Here is an 18,100-nt window from a genome sequence, read left to right on the forward strand (position 1 = left end):
TATTACAAATGGCTGATAATGTATTCTTTTCAATTTCTCTTTGCTTCTGTATCTGTGTTTTAGTCATGGTTATTGGATTTTACTAAAATACTAATCCTTTTATATTATTTCTTCTTTCATCTTGTGAATACATTTGTTCTTTTATAGGTGATGGTTGCAGGTACCATCCTAATTCAGAATATTGGAGGTAAGCAATTGAAAGTGCACTGCTTATGCATAAATGTGATAGCAATGATTTCTTCCTTTTGTTTATTACCTTACTACATATTTAGCTAATATCCTGAATACCTTTGCACATATAGGTATCTTCAGAAACTGTCAGTGTTGTCCTCATTACTCTCTTTTTTAAAGATCCTTTATATTAGCAGCTCTTGTAGGACAATAGCTTCTAAATTTAGTTCCAGGTAATCTCTTGATTTCAGTCTTATTGTTAGGTCTGCAACACACCTCTAAAGCATTGGCTTTCTGTAGTTGTGATAGTGGTAAGGTACGGTTTGGAAAAACTCTCCAGGTGATTCTAAAATATTTCCCCTAGGGCAACCTTAGTGGCTCAGCGGTTTAGCGCCGCCTTCAGCCCAGGGTGTGATCCTGGAGACCCGGCATCGAGTACCACTTCGGGCTCCCTCATGGAGCCTGCTTCTCCCTCTGCTTGTGTTTCTGCCTCTCTCTCTGTGGGTCTGTCATGAATAAATAAATAAAATCTTTAAAAAAATAATAAAATAAAATATTTCCCCTTTACTTTTGTCCTAATTACTGCATTGGCATATACTGCTTCAGAGGGAGTTATGTTTCCTGGGTTGTGAACAATCCGGTGTAGATAAGCAATGTCCTCTTATAACCAAGACATTTAAAAGGACAAGTTAGTTTAAAAAATAAACAAACATGGGGCATCTGGGTAACTTGGTTAAGTTTCTGACTCTTGATTTTGGCTCAGGTCATGATCTCAGGGTTGTAAGATGGAGCCCTGCATTGGGCTCTACTCTGGGCACGGAGCCTGCTTAAGATTCTCTTTCCCTCTCCCTCTGCACCCTCCTCCCTCTCTAAAAATAAATAAACAAACCTGAAACAAGAACCATTCTCACATTTGTCTTGTATCTTGTTTTCATTTTAAAAGATCCCAATATTTGAGAGCCATGTAGAAACAAAAATTATGGGGTACCTGGGTGGCTCAGTGGTTGAGCTTCTGCCTTTGGCTCAGGTCATGATCCCAGGGTCCTTGGATGAGTCCTGCATCAGGCTCCCTGCAGGGAGCCTGCTTCTCCTTTTCTTTTTTCTTTTCTTTTTTCTTTTCTTTTTTCTTTTCTTTTCTTTTCTTTCTTTTTTTGTTTTTTGCTTCTCCTTCTCCCTATGTCTCTCTCTGTGTCTCTCATCAATAAAAAAATTTAAAATCTTTAAAAGAAGAAACAAGAATTACTGTTAATTATAGACAGTTACTGATTACATGTATTAAACATTCAAATCCAAAATATGGGAGTCATATTTGTATATGTTGTAAAGAAGTTATATAGTACTCAACAAGGTCTTCATTTTCTTTTACCATTCACTGGAGTGCTAAATAAATGGTATTTGTTTAAAGGAAGATACACAGGGAAAGTTGACCTGCATTTTGGATCTTGCATAAAATTGTATAGTCAGAGAAAATTTTAATCTTATTTCTTACATGTAATAGTTCAAAATAATTTAAAGGTGACAGCTTTAATAAAGTTCAACTCTGATACGATCTAAGCTATTTTACTTTAAATATCATTCAACCAAATTCCATCTTTAGGTTTTCTTGGTCAAGGAAAAAATTAACATTCCAACAATAAATTGTACTTGCTATTGTTTTGAGAATCCTGAACATTTACATTTTAATTATCTGAATGTTCATGGAAAAAAAAAGGAAGAATGTTTTCTTGGATGTCATACCAAATAATTTCGTTCTAACATATATTACTTCACTCTTAATGCTAGAAACCAGTAACCAGTCTCTTTCTTTATGAATCTGTATAATGTCATTGATTTTAAGATCTGCTTTAGAATAATTTATCTTATTTTAGTTAAAATTAATTGTTTAAATGTACACTTGTAATGTCTCATGTTATTTTCTCAATGTAATGTCTCCCTCATTATTCTATCTTATTACTAAGAACCATCACACTTTGTTTAGATTAGGTTGAACTATTGTTTGGCATTTTATATAGAAATTTCAATCCAGGAATTTGGATCCAAATGTGTGATGGCCAAAATGCTCACTGTTGTATTCTTGGTATCTTTCACTCGGATCCCTTCCTTGTTCTCTAATCTTGTACCTAACTATTTATTTTACATGATCTATTTTAGCAATTTTTTTTACCTAGATTGAAGCAATTTCTCTATATGCTTTTCTCCTCTACTATATTGTAAACTCCTAGTCCTGGGCGAGGACTAGGTCTCATTTCTTTTTGTACTCCCAGGACCTAGCACAATACATGGGGCTTGATAAACTTTTGTTGAACTGAACAGAGCTGAATATGATTTGTATGAGCTATGTATATCCAAGTACTTTTTAATATTCTAGATATATTTATCAAGAAAAAGAATAAAGAATGACTAGATTGATCACTGGCTTTAAACATTTGAAAAGCTGAACATGAAATTTAAAAAAAGTTCTAGAAAAAGAATGTCCTAGAAAGGATTCCTGCATCTGGTGGCAGAAAAATCATCAATTCTCTCAACTCTAAGTATGTTGATTGCTTGTTTGCTTTATATTATAACCTGTTGTTGTTGTTGTTCTTGTTGTTGTTGTTTTTACTAAAAGTGACTTAGGGCACCCAGGTGTTATGGTCAGTTAAGTGACCAACTCTTGGTTTCCGCTCAGGTCATAATCTCTTGAGTTGTGAGATGGAGTTCCGTGGAGACTCCCTCTTCCTCTGCCCCTGATCCAGTGTGCGTTTGTTCCTGATCCGGTGTGCATTTGCTCTCTCTCTCTCTCTCTCTCTTTCTCTCTCTCTCTCTCAAATAAGTAAATAAATCTTAAAAAAAAAAAAAAAAGAAGAAGAAGAAAAAGTGACTTAGAAACAGTCACAGCAATTTTTAATGTCCGTTAAATTCCGAAAAGCTGGTAATGTTTAGTTTTTGGAATATGTCCTCATTATTTTCTTCACATTGGCTAAAAGTTTATTAATTGAGAGCCCACTAAGTAATAACTGAAACATTTTCAGAGCTGTCTTCTAGTGCCTTAGCCAGATATGCGTAAATCATTCCTTTATTATAGTAGAAGTAGAAGCTTACTCTTATAAGCAGAACACTATATTGGAAGTCAGGTACCTTGAAGTCTGTCTACGCTAGTCTCTGCCATTGGATAGCCATGTATCTTGGGGAAATCCCTCCCTCATTCTCTTGGTTTGTTTCCTCTTAGCTAAATTGCTATGGGAATAGGATGAGAAACAGAGACGTAAGGTCTTTTCTTACTCTAAAATTCTAGTTCTAAGTTGGGATGGTAGGAGGCATGTTAACGTTACTTCAGAGTACTGAAATATTTTTATTACAGGTAAGTTCAGTAGGAGGGTTATACTTGGTTCAAAAGATGATTTGGTCTTTTCTTAGGTAACTAACGAATCAACAATTGCTGTAAAAGCTTTCATGGATGCTGTTCTTTGTCAGAAAAGAGGAGTCTCAGTTTTTCAAACTACCCTGTATGGCAGCTGCTGAGCCTCTGGGGTTAAGACCTAGGGACTCTAGCCTTAAGAAGTAGTTTTTTTAATTGACATAAGTTGGTTTTGTGGAAATCCTAAACACTTACTGAGCCAACTATGCTTGAAAAGAAACAGCATACTTATTTGGGAGGCTCTTGACTATGTTGTGCATATGACTTATATAATGTTATTTCTTCAAAATGGGTTTTGCCTTTTTTCTTTATTAATTAGAAACATGTTGGGTATTTTATAAGATGATATGAAGTATATAGCATAAGATTGAATTTTTATACTTTTTACATGCCCATCTGTATGCAATCTGGTTCTGATACCATTTTCTGAAAGATAGGATGATAATTATTAGTATAAATAGTTTGAGTTTTTGTCCTGATTGGTTAGTACTGAAAAGTGGTTACAATAGATCCTATCTAGGTCAAACATTCTACTAGGTACTTTAATTGTATTTATGACTTTTTTTTTTTTTTTTTTTTTTTGAGAAAGAGAGAGACATCAAGCAGGGAGGGGCAGAGGGAGAGAGAATCTTAAGCAGACTCCAGGTCCAGCATGGAGCCTGACATAGGGTTTGATCTCATGACCCTGAGATCATGACCTGAGCTGAAATCAAGAGTCAGATACTTGACGAACTGAGCCACCCAGGCACCCCTGTACTTAAAATTCTTCAAGGGAGATGATGTTAACCTTATTTTACAGAGGAAGAAGTTAGTGCATAGAGAGGATAAATAACTTACTTACTTTTACCCCTTAATAAAGCTGGAAAACTCAACTTCACTGTCTGCCTCTAAAGCCTTTTTCCTTTCTGCTGTGATACAGTAAGTGAAAAATCTGTGAAAAAGTTTAAATGTTGAGGATTTTTAAAACTCCTTGGGAAGGGCAGCCCTAATGACCCAGCAGTTTGGCACTGCCTTCAGCCCGGGGTATGATCCTGGAGACCCAGATCGAGTCCCATGTCAGGCTCCCTAAATGGAGCCTGCTTCTCCCTCTGCTTGTGTTTCTGCCTCTCTCTCTGTCATGAATAAATAAATAAAATCTTTAAAATTAAATAAATAAATAAAACTCCTTGGGGACAGAGACTATGTGTTTTTGTATTTCTAACTTGACCTAATTTCAAGTTGAGGAGCTCAATAAATAATGTTGAATTTTAAAATTTCTACTTAAAAGTCTCAGATTTTGCCTCAAAGAAACAATTTTATGTACTATATAAATGATAGAAAGAGACTTGAAAGCCCACAGAATAATTTATAGATTGGAATTACATAAAAATGAAAAGGCTGAAAGTATTGAGGAGAGTTAGATCTTATTTATTTAAAATAGAATATAAAATATTTTGAAATCTAATTAATCTTAGATTAATTCTTCCTAATTCTTTTATTCTTTGTAACATTTAAACTTTTTCTGGTTTTCTTAGGATTCTATGCCCCTGATGAATCTGTGAGAAAAATGGAACAGAGAGACCTTTAAAGTAAAAATAATCATGAATTGCTCTTAATATTTGTTACATGGATGTTTCAGTGAAGACCCAGTTATCCCCTACATCTCCCTATTATGTATATCCAAGTAATTTGCTCATTCATTTATATTCTTAGTACATAGCACATAGTAGGCATTTAGTAAGTAATATTTGTTATAGGGAGAAAGGAAGGAATAAGAGAAGGAGAGAGAGAAGGAAAACCCAGCAGCCTGGTTTGGTGCTTCTTTAGGAGGAAGAGACTTGATCAGCTGGGAAGAAGAGACCATGGAATATATTAGTGAGTATGTAGTTTCTTTAGGAAAGAATTTATTGTCAGAACTTAAAACCTTTTTTTTTCCCCCAGGATCAATGAGGCACCAAGTATTAGTCACAGGGCCCTGATGTAGTCTAACAGATTGATTGGAAAAATACAGTGTCTTTGAATAATCTAAACTTTATGATAGAAAAAAATGTGACTCACTAAATTTAGCCCTCTTATTCTGAGCTTATGGAAACCTTTGTCTTTGGAATATGGAGAGCCCTCTAGTAAAATACTACTTCCAAGCAATTCCTGATCTCCTCCCCACACTAATGAATTAAGGGACTGTAGTAAATCCTAGCGATAGCCCCCAGCTGCTCATTTCCCCAGGCACTGGAGTGGCATTTGCAGAGAGTCATTGCTGCTGGGACCCAAAGTCAGAAGAGAGACATCTGGAAGTTTTAATATTTAATGCTGTTACAGACAAGAGAACTCTGGCTTAGGGTTTGAATTTGGTAGGTTACTAGTAAAAGGATTAAGAATCCTAGTAGCAAGTAAGTGTATGTAGTTTCCAAGTAGGTCCTCTGGCTGTGTTGCATTATGAGATTCTTTTCCTAAAAACCAAAGTAAGTAGTTTCACGTTCATCTGAACTCTTGAGGTAGACCACTTAGTAGACTGAAATATTCTTTGAAATCAAACAGTAAACCCCAAATCATTTTTAGTCAAATCAGAAACAGTCCTGTGAACTAGAAGTGCATAATAAACTGAAATTAATTGATGTTTTTTCTGGTTTTGTATCCCACTCAAAGTGGGGAAAAGTGAGTTGCTCTGAAGAGTATGTTAAATCCTTACTTTGCTCTTTATAAAATATGAAGGACCACTATGTATATATAGCATTATTAGTTCTTTAAAGCCCCGATTCCTTAAAGGAGATTAAAGATTGAATCACAGCTACATATTGTGAAAGTAGAACCCTAAACATTACTAGTCTTACTGAAACTTCCTGAAAGTGCTAGAATGACCAGATTTTTCAGTCTGGCACAGATCCCGCAAAACTTACTCCAGCAGTCTTGATTAACACCTCAGTTTGGAAATCTTAAGTTTTAAGAGAAACTTTGCAGCCCCTGTCTGTACTCAAGCAGCATAATTTCTAAATCTCATAATCAGAAAGGTATTTAAATAAGATCATCTTCAGTTGAGAACTATAAAAATTTCAAATTCTTAGTATTTTTGAAATTCATGATTTAATGCTAGATAAATTAGAAACTCTTTAGTTTTATTTTCTGGTTTTTAAATTTTTAAATTTTATTTTTGTGGGATAGTGAAGTCATTTTAGATGCCTTAGTTTGTATTGTCCCCTGGGAGACTGGGATTGGACGTGCTGTTACAACGCCATCTGCTGGTCAGCCCATCTGTAGACATACTACAACTTTGAGCCTGAAGAGTACTGTTCAGAAATTCTAGAAAGCACTGCCTTAGACTAGGCAAAGCACTGCCTTAGCATAGGAAAGATATAGGAAGCTTGGAAGGAGTTTTTTTTTTTTTTTCTTAACAAATACTTCCTTTGATAAAATTTACTGGCAACATGTCACTTTAAAGAGGTTATCAAAGTAATACATTTCTTAGTAATAATTTTTTAATTATTTGAATATAGTTGACACACAATGTTACATTAGTTTCAGGTGTACAACTTAGTGATTTGACATGTTTATACCTGATGCTTTGTTCACCACAAAGGTAGTTGCGATCTGTCCTGTTACATCACTATCACAGTATCTTTCACTGTATTCATTATGCTGTACTGTTTATCCCCATGGCTTATTGAAGTTTAATTATAGGACCTCAGAATAGTAAATATTCTCCCATTGTGTTCAAATTTAACATCTTGATAAATGATAAAACAAAAATAAACATTTTTCTAGGGTTTGGGGGGAAATCCTCCTTAATATATTTTGATTTCCATTTGTGTACAAATTAAGGAAATGACATTTTGGGGGGTTTTAGAAAAAGAGATTTCATTGTGTACTATTTTGAGTGGGGATAGACTTTCACTGACATTTGGACATTTAGGAGGAATACCAGGTTAATAAGATGTGTTCAATAGAATAAACCATTTGCTATCTATGACCAAAAACATGTTTAAAGTAAAATTGAATCTCTCAGATGGAAAGGCAAACTTATTATTTCCTCCCATAGTACATCTGTTTAGGGCTGGCTGACTAATCCTTTAAGAAGTTGCTGAACTTTTTCCAAGTGCTGAAAACCTAATTCTGTTTTAAAAATAGCTGTATGTAATCTTATCTTCATACGTGTATTTTAAGAGTTTAACAAAAAGGATAATTATTTTTGCAAACTAATGATTTTTTTAGGCCCAGACTCCAACTGAGGCTTTATATTTTTTTAAGGAGTCCTGGGAAAAATAGTCCATAAGAGTACAGGGTTTGGGGGAAGAGGGATTGGTTTTATGTTGTTTTTTGTTTTTATTTCAGTTTGATGTTAATATCTCTAATATGTGAGAATAGGAAGCTTTTCCCCCGAATTACAATAATAGTTGGAGATTCATTAGAATCATAGTGATAGATGCAGTAGAGGCCCTCAGGAAACTCCTTAACTTGCCAGAGGAATCTTGGACTAATAACTTCACCAAACCAGCTACAAAGCTGAAATAAATTACACTGAAAATACATGTCAAAGTGAAATGAACATACTGTGTTTTGAGACCTCTCACTAATTTCTTTGATCTTAACCGTTGAATTCAGCATTTGTAAGCAATTTGTTATTTAAATGCCGATGAAGAAAAGAAAAAATTAATTCTAGAGAGTGGTCTTTTTGACAGACTTCCCTTATTTTTCTTTGCTGTGGTGATTTCTTCCTCACTTTGTTCCTGCACTTTTCCATAATAGTTAATAATAAGCTGGACTGGCTGTTTCCACTATCACTACCTTGGGCAAGTTACTTCTTTGTGCCTCCGCTTCTGTATCTGGGAAATAAATATCTACCTCACAGTTTTGTGGTAAAGGTTAATTGAGAAAATAACTTACAAATCAGTTAGAATACTGTGAGGTGTGGAATAGGCCTCCAGAATTCCCAAATGTTCAGTCGTCTTGGTTCTTCTCTCACGGGCCCTTCCCCCTTCCTGTTGTTTCTGACATCTTCCTGCAACCTCCATGTTACCGGCTCGTGTGTTTCTCTTTTATGATTAGGTCAACCAATATTAATACCTTACTATTTGCTATTGCCTAATCAAATTTTACTCTATTTTAGTCATTTCTCAATATAACAGTTGCTTTCTCCCGTGGTTTTCAAAGACTACTTTCAACCTCTGTGTTTTGATTAGATTGACACATTTTTTAATTTCCTTCCCAGGGCAGTTTCCATTAAATGAGTTCTATTGGTTATGTTTGAAATGAAGGAGAAAATACTGATTTAGTTAATGCGGTAAAATGGAATGATTTGTAATGACTTGAATACCTGTCATCAAGGTATGTGTTCTAGAACCAATTCTGGCTTGGTCATGTGGGGGCCAGAATCACTTAACCATAACCATGGCTAAAATGGATGACCCTGTTACAGCTATTAATTTAGAGTACAACATGGTATGTCTTGTATTAAGAGTCTATGCTATGTATTGATGTCAGCAGAAATCATTTACAAATTCTTGCTTATGACCTGTCTCTAAGATAAGTCTTTAAACACTTCCTTATGCCATTAATAGAAGACATGAGACAAGAGGTGTGGCAGGCAGCTGTTTGATCTAGTGAACCTTTTGGTTAAAAACAATGGGTATATGAACCTTCCTATTGATTTTGTATCTTTAAAACTTTTTTATTTTATTGAGCTAATTGGTTTTTTTATGTGAATCTAAGATGTATTTCCTAAGTTAATGTATATTTGGTAATCTCGTTTCTTCTCTGTATTATATATAATACATTAAGATACTAATCCTTCCGTGGAAGTTTACTTGTGGTTAAGAAAAAATAATTAAGGCAGTGAAAAGGATAGTGTTTTCTTTGTTTTACTTGCTTAGTCAGTGGGGCTTTTCCTCATTGGGAGCTGTGTGGTTTTGTAGCTCTTAAAACAAACACCAGCATCCTCTAAGAAAGTAGCAGTATTTTGCATGTTTTATTATATCTTGTATGCTGAGATCTCTTTTTGAGAGAGAAACGTGTGGTGAGTTCATGTTTCTTGAAATATACATGATTCTTCAGACTGGAATTTAATGAAATAGGACTCCCATTTGAAAACCAAAGAGGTAAGGCTACAAGAGAGGATAAATGTGATCAAATGATTAGCCAGGGGCTAATAGAAATTCTAGGAAGAATGACAGATTGTATATTAGAAAGAAATATGATATCATATTCATTGAAGCTTTTACAACTAAAGATCTAAAAGAAATAATAGAAAATTACTGAAAGAGATGAATGTCTGAAACTTTAGAAATGCATGTGGTGTTGGATTAATCCAAAAAAGAAAGACTGATGGACAAATAATAAATTACATTGTATAGGAAGTCTGCATTCCTTGTGCTTAAGGTACTTTGGTCTTTCTTTTCTTTTTTCTTTCTTTCTTTCTTTTCTTTCTTTCTTTCTTTCTTTCTTTCTTTCTTTCTTTTCTTCTTTTCTTGCAAGATACATTTAAGCAACTCTAGGCCAGTTTCAGAAAATTCAGCTCAGGATTTTCATCATACCATATGTGTATAATTCTTTGGAATAGATCAACTATTTTAAACAAAGACCCCAAATCCTTGAGTGGAGGAGGTTAATCTACACCTTCCTTTTGTTCTGTGCCAAACTGATATGTTTTTTCCTTTGGACGGTAAGAACAATACAGAACACCTTTTCATATACAATCAATTGTAATGTCCCCAAACAAAAAGAGTTTCAAGAAAGGTACTGTACTTCTGTTCGGGAAAAAGCTATAGTTCAACAACTATACTTTTGGGAAAGAATAAATAGTCATAAACTGGAAAATGTGTATATATGTATTTTTATTGCAGAGAAGTGAGTTTTTACTTCTAAATTTTATTTTGCTATGGGTACACCATTTTACTTAAAAAATTATGCATTTCTGGTTTTAGATGTGTAATTATTGTCTGTCTTCCTATAAATTTGTATACAAACTAGTATATTTCATTTTTTTCTTTGTTAAGTAGGCATAACCACTGTAATAATTGTGGAGAAATTTAGCTATATTTACATATATTGTTTGAGAAAACACACTCTTCTTAAACATTTGAACCTTTTAATCAATTTTCCCCCAGATTTTTACCATTCACACTTGGCATTCATTCGTGTTCTTAGTTTTTGTAGGTCCAAGGAGAAAGTGAAATGTTTCCTGAAATATAAATAAGTAATAAAATTAATGTGTATACAGAGTACACTCTTTATTCTTCTTGGACATATTCTTGTTGCCCCTTTTTTAATATATCCTTAATCTCTGGGGGAAAGAGATTATTACTTTGTTAACTGAAGTTCTGACTCCAATCATCTGGGCTTCTATATATACTTAAACATGTAAGCTTAAATTCAAGTATTTACATATAAATGAGTTCTATATTCTGTAACCATATTAAAATATTTCCTAATATGATGGAAGGTTTACAGGATTTGTTTTTGATAGCTACATCAGAAATAAGATCATTATTAAAATACTATAAAAGCTAGTTCTTTCTTGGATCCTATCAGATAAAATATAAGGAATAATGTTAGCTTCATATTGTGATAGCATAATACAGATGAGCACTGTTAATAAAAATGGAATAAAAGTTGTAAGTTTTGGGCAGCCCGGGTGGCTCAGCGGTTTAGCGCCGCCTTCAGCCCAGGGCCTGATTCTGGAGACCCGGCATCGAGTCCCACATCAGGCTCCCTGCATGGAGCCTGCTTCTCCCTCTACCTGTGTTTCTGCCTCTCTCTCTCTCTCTCTCTCTCTCTCTCTGTGTCCCTCATGAATAAATAAATAAAATCTTTTTTTTAAAAAGTTGTAAATTTTGTTCCCTTAATATGCTTCCTGGTTTCCATTGAATCTTTTCTGAATCAGTTTAGAGGACAATTTAAAATGTAACTCATTATGCATTTTGTTTTTGTTTTATAATAACGTGCATAATGTGTGTTGAGGGCAAGCAGAAACAGAGGGAAGAAGGGAAACTTCTGGGAGGGGGGATCTCTCTCTAGTAAGAAGAAACAAGTAATCAAAATTATTAGCCGTACCTATTAAACTCTTTATCAGTTATTACTAAACTAACTTCTAATACTTTGAACAGGATTGATAACATATACAAATTCGTGCAAAGCTTCAAAGAAAATTTCATTTATAAATGGCCTGTTATTAAGAACCTTTCTCTTACCTAAATAGTTTGTCTTGAGTTTGAAATGTAAACACAGGATATTTAATGAGCTACCAGTTATTCTCTACAAAGTTACTTATCTCCATTCCTGGTGTGTATATACCTTTGGGATAGTGTGGTATGAGTTAATCTTCCTCATGTTGTCAAAGCGCTAATGGACATCTGTGTTTCTAGATTATTCTTTAAATGGATACAAAGTATAGAATTCTAATAATTACTATTTTTATCCTTTTTGCAGCTATGTCATCTTATCTTTTAATTATTAAAACAGAGCTTCCTGCTACTATTTCAGAATTTTTGTCTGGAGACCATACTGGGTAAGAAAAAATATTTCATGTTGTACCCATTAATTTATTAACTCAATAAATATTTATTAGTGATATGATAAAATAGGACAAGATGGAGAGGAACTATCTCTTGGAGAAGAGGAAAGGACAAATTTCTGGGAATATGAAAGATTGAGGTAGGTTATGGGGGATGGTGGAAAGTATGGACAGTAAAGGTTTTCAACAGAGGAGAGGAGTGGATAACACTGCTGTCACTTCTTAGCAAACCACAGTGATAAAGTTACAACCACACTTGTGAGATTTCTATTCTAAAGCATGGTTTGAAAAAATAAATGATTTGCAGGGACTTAATGACTTCATTTCCTGATTTTTAACAATATTATAAACAATATTAAACCACATTATATTTCTTTTCTCCTTTATTATTTAAAAATACTGGGTTCTAAAGGCTATTGACTCATTTCTTTTTACGGGAAAAAAACAAATTTATTATACTTTTCATTGCATAGAAAAATTTTGAGAAAATATACTGGAAAAGACAGAATAAATTCTTTTAGGTGTCATCAAGTTATTTCACATAATTTCTAAACCACAACACAAAAACCTGTCAGACTTTTAGATTTAAAGATTTTGCTCTAATATTTGGACTTGTCTGGACTGCAGGGCAAGTTTTCAAAATTAACCTTTTTAGCTTTTACAACTTGGCTTCCATGAAAAAGTTTTTTTTTTTTTTTTTTAATTTTTATTTATTTATGATAGTCACAGAGAGACAGAGAGAGAGAGAGGCAGAGACATAGGCAGAGGGAGAAGCAGGCTCCATGCACCGGGAGCCTGATGTGGGATTCGATCCCGGGTCTCCAGGATCGCGCCCTGGGCCAAAGGCAGGCGCCAAACCGCTGCGCCACCCAGGGATCCCCCCATGAAAAAGTTTTACTTAGACAATTGCCAATACATATTTATAAGGAAAGTATGATATACTTTAGATTTCAGTAGGAACTGGAAGTCCTTTATGATTTTTCATCAGCAGAAGATATTGTGCCTTTGTGTAGTATTTTATAGTTTATAGAGTTTTCACATTCATTATCACATTTGATGTTCACAACTGCCGTGCTTTCTCTACTTTTAAGTTTTATGCTTTTAGTTTGATGAACAGTTGCTATAAGAGCTCTGTGTAATTCACTTTTGCATTTGCTGTAAAAATATTTGGGACAACTTCTGTTACTCAAAAAATTCTATATGACAAATTTATTTTATAGTTTAGGGCTAAGAACTCAAGGCAATGAGAAGTAGAATCAGAAATGTTAGAGTACAAGTAGGACGACCTGTTCTATCCATATCAGTGACCTCAGGAAATTGACTTTACTTTTTCTGGCCACATAACTTAATTTCGAGCCTTAGGTTTCTTCACCGGCTTAATTGGGGGTACCAGTATTGCCTTCTTAACAAAGTTGTAGGGATGATCAGATAGGATATATTATATATATACATGCTTTTGTAAGCTAATAGCATAGTGTAAATCTGGAGAATTGAGAAATGCCATAATGTGGGACGCTTGGGTGGCTCCGCGGTTGGACATCTACCTTTGGCTCAGGGTGTGATCCCTGGATTCTGGGATCAAGTCCCACATTGGGTTCCCTACTGGAGTCTACTTCTCCCTCTGCCCATGTCTCTGCCTCTCTCTCTTTGTGTCTCTCATGAATAAATAAGTAAATAAAATCTTTTTTTTTTTTAAAAAAAAGAAATTCCATAATGTTGAATGTCAAATATATCCTCAATTAGAAATAAAGAAATTTCAATAATACTAACTTATAGTAAAGGTGGATTTTCTCTGCTCTGCCAGGGAGGTCAGAGGCAAATTTGAATGTACTACATAAACTGTTCATCCTAATAGTTGTTACATGCTTGCCTTTTTCTTGCTCCTGAATTTGGTAACTTCTGTTTACTTTTTTTTTATTGTCATATGTCTTTATGGAAAGAGGAGGGATAAACATGCATATAAAATTTTAGAAATAATTAGGATAGTATGAGATAGAACTGCTATTAAAACTTAGGCCTTCTTTCTCTTTTACCATTGCTTTCATTTTAAATCAATTACCATTTATTTTGTTGGGGCTTTTTTAAAAAAAAAAATAAAATGGTATTTTTATATGTCAGAAATGGATTTTTAAAGCTGTACTTGAAAATACTGTGGCCTGTTTGCACCATTTCTGTTTTGATGAAAATTGCACATCTCTTTAACAGTCTCATCTTGTTTTACATATAATGTACATTTACTTATTTTGGATTTCAAAGTTGTAAAAAACATTAATAAGAGACTATATTAGTTGGTTAGAATGCAGATAAATCATTAATCTTCAAAGCTTAATTCTGTAAAATAATTAAGAAACAAATGTCATGGTAATTGGCAACTATCTGGGGGCAGTTTATTTCTAAATAAAGTTCCATAACAATATTTCTTCTGAGATCAATGTGATATTGATATGTTTTTATTTTAGGGTTTGATTGACAATAAAATGCAGTTAAGGTCTTTCAGGTATGTTATTTTCTGGGAGATTTGATGTACCTTTGTGAAATATAAACCTTTATAAAGATGTTATCAAAAAGAAGCCTTATGTTCATAATACTCTAATTTCAAAAATTACTGTTAGAAGTCAAAAGCTATAATACTTATCCCAAACTTGTATGAGGCATTTGTATTTTTCATAGAATAATTTATATTTTAAAAATCTATGGCTGTTAAAAGTTGGAAGCTCTCTGTTAACATTTAATGATCTTGTCAGGGGAATATGATTGACACAATTAAGTTGTCTTGCATTTGAGTTACATAATTGATATGGGATGTGAGTAAGATCCTAATTCAGAACATATGATACTCTTGTTCCATTCCATTCGAGAATGAAATTAAAGCAACTTATAAATAAATCTGGTTTTCATTAAAATATGGAAAAAAGCAACTGCATGCCAAAGCATTTGCAATACAGCTAAGGATTTATACTCTATATTTCATACTTGGAACATTTTTATCATATAGGATTAAATCCACAGATCAAACAAGTTTTTTAGGAAGTATAAAACTTTTTACTCTAATTCTTTTGGCTTTAAGGAATGTATATTTAGATTACAGTAGGAAAACAGGGGTTCTGTTAGATAATTTTTCCCCCTTAGGAAAAAATTTAAGGTTAGTATATTCTTCTAAAACCTTGATTTATAAAATATACTTATTTAATATGTGCTTTTTGAGATTACTTTTTACTGGTTCGTATTTCTCAGGCTGGGTTTTATTTTGCAAGTTTAATCATCCCTGTTCTTTGGAAAATATCCATTGCCAAACACAATTCAGTTGACTGTGACACGCACATCAAATCTAAACTAGCTTTAGTGTGCATTACTGAATTGCCCTATGGTTGAATGATAAAGAAAAGCACTGTATTTACATTGGCTTTATTAATGCACCTTAATAAGTATAAGAAATGATTAATAATAACCAGTAGCCAAGCCAGGGATAGAGAAATTATATTTGGCAATAACGTTCTTTTCATATTAGGAATTTAAAATTCAATCCTGTGACGAGGAGAGTATACGGAAAAGCACAATCTTAAGAAAAATGAGGCAGTATCTGAAAAATACAGTAAACTCAGAGTGACTTTCAAGAGTAGAGATTGGGAGCTCCTGGGTGGCTCAGTTAAGCGTCCAACTCTTAGTTTCAGCTCAGGTCATGATCTCCGCTTATGAAATGAAGACTGCCCTCTGCCTCTCTCCCTCTCCTTCTGCCCCTCCCTTTTCTCCAGCTCATGCACACGCTCTAAAATAAAGAAATCTTTAAAATAGTGAAGATTATTTCCATTGCTCTTGTCACTAAGATCATTCTCATCCTTTTGCTGCTTTCACAGACGTATAAAATGAAGCTTAGCCAAATAATCTATGAGGTCTCTTCTTGTGCTAATATACCATAACTGTCATGCTGAGAGACTGCCGGGAGGAGGTGACCTTGTCTTCAGTCCCACAGTTCAGTGCTTTGGGTGGTCTCATGGCTTCTGGGCATGAGTGAATTATGATCTGATGTAGTATAATTGTAATAGTATAAGTTATAAAGTTCAGGATTTCAAAACGTTTCTTTATCCTTATGCAAGAGAAAAAAGTCTTTGGTCCTAAGGATTGTGTTCTCTGCACAACTCCACCTTCGTGACAGTAGGAACAGCAGAATTAACAGATGGAATCTGCTCTGGTGTTCCATTGGGCCTTTTTTCTCCTGACACTGCAATTGTCTAGGTCTGATATTGGGTCCCAGAAGGAAGGAGATTTTAGGCATAGAGCCCTGGGCTTTTTGCCAGCTTCAGAAATTGAGTTGCCAAGTATTCCTCAGTGAGGGATGTTTTGAAGTTCCCATTCTGACACTTATTCAAGAGTGACTGGAAGATCAACATGTCCAGTATCATTTTGTATTCTTAATATGTATACCCTTAGGTCCTCCTGCATGCAGGAATTGAGAGGCATGTGCAAATGCAAAGAGCACAACTTCAGGTCTGTTAGTACTAGAAATACTTGTGCACAGGTTTTAGTTTCGGACATTTCCTAAAGACACGAATTCGAGTGAAAAAGGGAAAAGTGTGATCATGGTACTATTTCTGCTGCTGCTCCTTCTTTTGTTCTGTTTAAAAGGAAGTTGTTAACATCTACCAATGCCTACTGCATTATAAAGGACTTCCTCTTAAACCAGGAAATAAAAGACACAATGAATCATGTAGTCCTTGTTAGAAGCCAGGGGTTGAAACCGGTGTAGAAGAAAACTAACTTACTTGCTTTTTCTTTTTCTCTTTCTTTTCTTTTCTTTTCTTTTTTCTTTTCTTTTCTTTTCTTTTCTTTCTTTTCTTTCTTTTCTTTTTTCTTTCTTTCTTTTTCTTTCTTTCTTTCTTTCCTTCCTTCCTTCCTTCCTTCCTTCCTTCCTTCCTTCCTTTTCTTTCTTTTCTTTTCTTTTCTTTTCTTTTCTTTTCTTTTCTTTTCTTTTCTTTTCTTTTCTTTTCTTTTTTTTTCTTTCTTTCTTTCTTTCTTTCTTTCTTTCTTTCTTTCTCTCTCTCTCTCTCTCTCTCTCTCTCTTTCTTTTTTTCCCCTTCCTTTTTAATTTGAGATATAATTAACATATAACGTTTAACATATAACACCATAAATTTAAGGTGTACAAGATTTTGATACACTTACACATTTCGATATGGTTACCACAGTAGTGTTAGCTAACCCCTCCATCACGTTATATTTAAGATCTACTCTCTTAACTACAGTCACAATGCTGTATGTAGGTTAGATCCCCAGAACATATTCATCCTGTAACTACAAGTTTGTACCATTTGACCAATATCTCAGTTTCCTTGCCTCCTCCTCCCCAGCCCCACTGGTAACCACCATTCTACTCTGTTTCCATGAGTTTGGCTTTTTTTTAATTCTATATATAAGTGATAAGCTGTTATGATGTTTTTTTGCCTGTCTTATGTCACTTAGTTCTCAGAGTCCATCCATTGACACAAATGGCAAGATTTCCTTCTTATGGCTGAATAATATTCCATTATATATATATATATATATATATATATATATATATATATATATATACACACACACACACACACACACACACACACATTATTCCATTATATATATATATATATATACACACACACATATATACATATATACATATATATATACACACATACACACACTCTACACACACACCCCACATCTCCTTTATTTATCTACTGACACTTAGGTTGTTTCCATATCTTATCTATTGTGAATAATACTGCAATAATTATGGAAATGCAAATTTCTTTTTGATATCCTGTTTTCATTTCCTTTGAATATAATCACATGGAGGTGGCATTGCTGGATCATATGGTAGTTCTTTTTTTTTTTAAGATTTATTCATTTATTTGAGAGAGAGACAGCATATGTGCGTGCATGAGCAGGGGGAGGGACAAAGGGAGAGGGAAAGAAATCCTCAAGCAGACTCCTGGCTGAGCACTCTTGATGCCAGGCTCCATCCCAGAACCCTGAGATCATGACCTAAGCTGAAATCAAGAGCTAGGGGCTGA

General features: G+C 34.2%; 1 protein-coding gene across 4 annotated transcripts in view; it reads left to right on the forward strand.

Moving 5' to 3' along the window:
- The window catches only part of SLC38A6 (solute carrier family 38 member 6), a 73,459-nt gene that overhangs the window by 20,447 nt on the left and 34,912 nt on the right, over positions 1–18,100 (forward strand). For 2 of the 4 annotated variants that reach the window (XM_025442395.3, XM_025442394.3), the window contains exons 5-6: positions 148–187; positions 11,966–12,044. In XM_025442395.3, the coding sequence (XP_025298180.3) occupies positions 148–187; positions 11,966–12,044 (119 nt within the window). The remainder of the gene's footprint in view (positions 1–147; positions 188–11,965; positions 12,045–18,100) is intronic. The other 2 variants (XM_049113230.1, XM_025442396.3) reach the window with 2 other exon arrangements.

This window comes from Canis lupus, chromosome 8 (assembly GCF_003254725.2).
Source record: "Canis lupus dingo isolate Sandy chromosome 8, ASM325472v2, whole genome shotgun sequence".
NCBI classification, from domain to species: domain Eukaryota; kingdom Metazoa; phylum Chordata; class Mammalia; order Carnivora; family Canidae; genus Canis; species Canis lupus.